This window comes from Drosophila miranda (genome assembly GCF_003369915.1).
Source record: "Drosophila miranda strain MSH22 chromosome Y unlocalized genomic scaffold, D.miranda_PacBio2.1 Contig_Y1_pilon, whole genome shotgun sequence".
Lineage (NCBI taxonomy): Eukaryota > Metazoa > Arthropoda > Insecta > Diptera > Drosophilidae > Drosophila > Drosophila miranda.
Genome location: NW_022881603.1, coordinates 1818289 through 1823735, shown reverse-complemented (window position 1 = coordinate 1823735; position 5447 = coordinate 1818289). Strand labels below are relative to the sequence as shown.

The 5447-nt window shown below is 52.2% G+C and overlaps 1 protein-coding gene and 1 pseudogene across 1 annotated transcript; both read right to left on the bottom strand.

Moving 5' to 3' along the window:
* Positions 1 to 935: 935 nt before the first annotated feature.
* On the bottom strand, positions 936 to 2834 carry LOC117189901 (cytosol aminopeptidase-like). Its single transcript, XM_033394975.1, has one exon. The coding sequence runs from the start codon at positions 2660 to 2662 to the stop codon at positions 1079 to 1081; it is 1584 nt and encodes a 527-aa protein (XP_033250866.1). The 5' UTR covers positions 2663 to 2834; the 3' UTR covers positions 936 to 1078.
* Positions 2835 to 2938: 104 nt separating this feature from the next.
* Positions 2939 to 5023, bottom strand: LOC117190143 (annotated as a pseudogene).
* Between the last annotated feature and the right edge of the window lie 424 nt (positions 5024 to 5447).

The following is a 5447-nucleotide window of genomic DNA, read 5'->3' as shown; positions in this document are numbered from 1 at the left end:
TGTCAAAAAACAATATACGAGAATAAATAATTAAACCCATTTTTATAAACGTTTCTCCCGATATTATTCTCTAAATTGAAAGAAAACAACAGGCATATATTTTCATTAGCTTTGAACTGAAAACCTTTTAAGATAAGCCGAAGTTGACTTTTTCGGTATTTTTCGTTATTTGTATAGTCCTGTTTGCCTTTAGTATTTATAGTATTTTAGTATTTTGTTGTATATCTTTTTAGTTCATCGCCTATAATCGTACAGCAAAGAAAAACATAAACATTTTCGGTTCTTTTTGTGCGCGAATAATCCACTAATTTTTCCCGCAGACGCACTTAGCACCAAAGACGCTCAGCTACAGCGGTACAACAAATGAAGCGAGAAGGCAGCAATTTTTGGTCGAATAACAACAGATCACCAAAAAAAAACGGGACACGTTGACATATTAATGAAAATATATGTAATTCTTTAAATTAAATTTAAATTAGTGGTTTAAGTTAGTGGAAGGCGCGGCTAAGAGGCAACGGTACAGCAACTGGAATTTCCAAGCAACTCCACTCAACGAAAAGAAAGCGAGCGAAAGAGAATTAGAAGATCACGCGATGCGTCGCTCCCAATGCGAAAACCGAACGCATCGCTGTATGCGTGTGCATGTGTGTGCAGTTGCGGTTTTTGGCTGTGCATGGGAGAGCTCTATGTAAAGCCTCTGTAAGCAATAGCAACGCAATAATGAGCATAAGTATAGATGCTTGATCGTTGAAGTGAAATGATGAACAGAAGAGAGGAAAAGTAAAATAAGCGGCTAATTTGTCCACCATTTGTATTGCAAAAATGTTTCTCGAGGTTTTTAACGAGCCCGATTTGTAAAGACCTCACCTAGGCCAGATTTGCCCCATACGTCATGTATATTCTCGATTTATAATGAATCTCAACAATAAAATGGCGACCTTTTTGCATATTTTATGTGGTTATTTTCATCCTTCAATCAGCATGGAAGCTCATGGGTGGGGTGTGGGGGTACTTCAATTAACAACAAATTTGGAACGCGGAACATTAACAAAGGAATTGTGTAACGAACATAATCAGATTACTTGCCGTCGGGGCAAGCCATCTGAAACAGAAACTGAACGATGGTGCGAGTGGGACGGCCAGTCATGCGGTCCTTCAGCAAATATGGGAGCGGATTGTAGCGCGTCAGCATGCCCACGTTGCGGATGTCCAGGTGGGCCCAGTCGACGCACGGCACCAGCTCGTGCAGAACGGCGGCAGCGATGCAGCTGGAGGCGGGGCCACGTCCGATGTTGCTGATGTCAAAGGTGTCGTTCGGCATGATCAGCTCCTTGAAGTAGCGCCACAGGGGCAGACGCCAAACGCGATCCCCCGTAAGGGCACCGGCCTTCTCGAACTGCTTGTAGACGAAGTTCGAATTGCTGAAAATCCCGGCTGCTGCTCCGCCCAGCGCTGGGCAGACGGCGTAGCCCACTGTAGCAATGTCCACGACCATGCGCGGCTTGTAGATCATCTGGGCGTAGAGCAAGGGATCGGCCATGGCCATCACACCAGACTTGCTGACGTCCACGAAGCCGAGAGTTTTGCCATTGAGGAGGGACACCACGTCGCCAGGCTTGGCAGCCATTCCGGAGGGCATGTTCTCGCACAGCGGCAGCAGTGCCGTTATGTTTAGGGGCAGCGATAGGGCGGTGGCGGCTCGGATGACGCCCACGCAGGCGGCTGCACCGGACATGCAGCCGCGGTACATGGACAAGCAGTCCTTGGGACGGAGGCAGAGGCCCCCGCTGTTGAATGTGATGCCCTTGCCCAGCAGGAGGATGGGCTTGTCCTCGGGTGCGGTGCCACAGTAGGCGATTTCCAAGATGATCGGCGGCTCGCAGCTGCCCTTGGCCACCATCAAGAAGCTGTTCAAGCTCTTGGACTCGATCCAGTCCATGCTGCGTACCTCCACGGATACCCCGCAGGGGCACAGGGCATCCACCGTTGACTGGGCGAAGATTGTGGGCGTCATCTGATTGGCCGGCGTATCGGCCAGGCGACGGGCCAGGTTCTGCGATTCGGCCTTGAACAGGCCCCGCATCCAGGCATCCGAGTCGGGAGAGTCGTACAGCTCCAGTTTGGGAATGAGTGTGCGGTCCCGACGGCGCTTGTTGGTGTTGTAGCGCCAGACGGCCAAGGCGCTCCCCTCGGCCGCCTGCTCCGCATACTCCATCGACTCCACGAAGACATCTGTGCAGCCCTGCAGTTGAAGGGAACGAGCCCCCACGCCGGCAGCGACGCGAGCGTTCTCCATTCCCTCGTCGATCATCTCCAGGTCGTTGAAGCCGGCCCCCTCCTGTCCCACGCCGACCACGGCCACCGCACGGAACTCCGCATCCACGTTCATGAAGACACGGCCTTTTCCCAGCTGGCAACTCAGGCCAGTCTCGCGTATGAGATCAGTGATCTTACCCTGGACGCGATCGTCAAACTTCTCGCCGGATGGTATCATCTTGGGCTGGCGGTCGCCCTCCTTGGCGTACACGCCCACCACAACGCCTTTGATCACCGAGTCACATTTCTCGGCGTAGTGCCGTCGCTGTTCCACATCTCTGCGTCTGGCCAGGAATGTGTGCTGGACACGCCTGCACAGGGCGTGCATCAAGCGTACAGACTTCATTGCTTAATGATAGTGACAGTCCCTCGCGACAGGTTACGAAAGTTCTCTTATTTTTCAGACAGTTCCAGACAAATTTTGCTTTTTTTTGCGAATAAAAAAAATGTAAATCTAAAAAATAGAGAGAATAGATGTGCTTCCAACAGCTGATTCGAAAGGAATGAGATATCCCAAGGCTCAAACTCTGGCAGGGAAACATTGAAACGCCTGCTGAGATTCGAGGAATTTATGAATTTCCGAACAAAACGAAGAATAGGTCTCCGAAGAATAGGTCTCAAATCGAGGAAAGTATTCCACAGACATACATTTATATTTCGCGTAATCAAAAGAAACAAAAGATTTATCCCTCATCGGAATCAGATTGATTTGTCGGCTTGAGGCTGCCAAAGACCTTGGCCGGTATGGCCTTTTGTTCGAAGCGCAGTTTCTTCATGAGGCCCTCGTCATCGGTTTTGGTTGTGGCCTGGCCTGCCTCGGCCTGGTCTCCACTCGGCTGCTGCGGGTCCTCCTCCTCATCGTCGTCGTCGTCCTCGCTGTCGCCAATATCAATCTCATCCGGATTGACGACGGTATTTTCCTTGCCCTTGGCCCCGCCCTGGGTCTCGCCGCGCACAAACATGATATTGGAGGCAGCCTTCTCGGCGGGCTTCTGCTTGGCCTCGGCCGCCGCCTGGCAGGCCTTCTCCTCGAGCAGCCGCATGGCATCCGGTCCGGAGCCAGCACCAGCATCGGCAGCCACACCATTCGTGTTCGTGTTGACAAACTGGGCAGCCATCATGTTGACCTGAGTGTTGTAGGTGGCCTGAATGGAACGCTTGATCCGCAGCATTTCACGCATCGTATCCTCGTTGCCATGACGCACCTCGAACTCCTTCCAGGTCTGTCAGAAGTCCGCCGTGATGCGGGGATCGCACACCTGTTGGGACAAAGCAGAAGAGAGCTTAGAATATTGACGATCCAACGGTTAAATGTCGACTCACCTGTGAGCGTAGATGGCCCTGGCTCGATCCACCTAGCCCAGCTTCGTCTCCAGCTCGGCGAATTTGACGCACATGTGGCGCATATGCTGCTCGTGCAGAGCCTCGATGGCCTTCTCGTAGATCTCCCTGGTGCGTGGCAGGCCGTAGATCTCGGCGGCCTTCTTTACGAATATGTTGTACATGTCGAACATCTTCTCTTCCTTGACGGCGGACGTGGCGCGATCGTAGACGGACATGGCATGCCGGGCCAGGTAAAGAGCTGGTAAAAGTACTTGGATTGCTCAGCGGGTCACTGATCCCGGCACTGTTCGAAGAGGTCGCGGGCCCGCTCCAGCTTTGTGCCCCCGTAGCGCGCGAGGAACTTGCTTAGATACGAGTTCCAGATGTCGTACACATTCGGCCACTTAAACAGGGCAATGCCCTTCTCGTAGGCCCGATAGGCCTCCTCGAAGTAGTTGTGCTCTTCGAGGAACATGCCATAGTTGATGATCACCTGCGGCGTGCAGATCTCGTGATGCGTGATGCTCTCGTAGACGGCCTTGCAGGTCATGAAGGTGCCAAAGGACTCCTCCAGATCGGCGTACATGGACCACACCTTCAGGGATCTGTGGAGGCGCGACTGCACTGTCTCCGAGTCGTCGTGATACGCCACCTTCCGCTTGGGCATGGCCGTGGCACGTTGCATCAGCTTGAGGGCTGCCTCGAACTGCTGCTGGCGCAGCTCCATCTTCGCCCACTCGCACCACACGGCGGCCAGATCCGCCACCTTGACGTACTCCACCTCGGTGCCCCGCTCGAAGACCACGTGGGCGTCCTCCACCTGGCCATTGGACTCGTAGAACTTGGCAAACTCCACCCAGAGGGTGTGCAGCTTTCCCACCGCCAGCTTGGGCTGGACTGTCTGCACGGCCTCGGTGTAGGTGTTGATGATCTCCGTGGGCTTGTCCTCGTACAGGTTGACCCGCTTGTGCCACTCGTGAACGTTGTGCGGATTCTGGCGCAGCAGGACACTGTTCAGCAGCAGCAGACGCCTCTCCATGAGGTATTCGAAGCGCGACAGGCGCAGCTCCACATCGATGTCGTCCTCCTCGGTGGCCTCCTCGTTCTTGGCCACCTCCTCCATGCGCTTGTTCAACGACAGCTCCTCGAACTGCGCAAAGCTGGCCTCGCAAAAGGGCTCTGCTGCCCCAACAAAGGCCAAAAGACTGTGGACCAGGGGGGGCAAGGGGACAATAGAAGCCAAAAGATTGACAGAGGCGAGTGAATTCCGTAAATTTATATAAACGATATTGCGGTTCACATTTTGCACTTTCGCTCAATTAACTCAACTAATTGACATTTGAAAATACATGCGGTGAAAGGAAGTACATATGTATGTACACATGTATGTACATGTGGGTCCGTAAAGGACAACAGCAGGAGATAATTATAAGTGCAGGAATTTTAATTCAACCTTCAACCTCAGCCTTTGCATGGCTCTGGAGCTCGAAAGTGATTTACAAAAGAAGCACTTTAGTCGGAAACATAAACATTCATTCCCCACATCTTCACAGCACTTGACCAGAAACAACAGCAACAACAACGAGGGGGAATGTTGTGAGTTGCTGCGGACACCGCAACTCTACAGTTATACCCGATATTAAGTCAGTATGGCTCTCCTCCGGCAGACGCCGCTAATATTGAACGACACGACAAAGAGTGCGTGCGAGAGAGACAGAAAAAGCCACTGCAAATTGATTTGTTCCTATTGGCTATAAAAATGATCTGATCTGATCTGATCCAGATTCAGCAATCTGATAGATATGGTC

Bases quoted from the DNA above. Each gene is read 5' to 3' on its own strand.
- LOC117189901 (XM_033394975.1), bottom strand. From the start codon at position 2,662: ATGAAGTCTGTACGCTTGATGCACGCCCTGTGCAGGCGTGTCCAGCAC.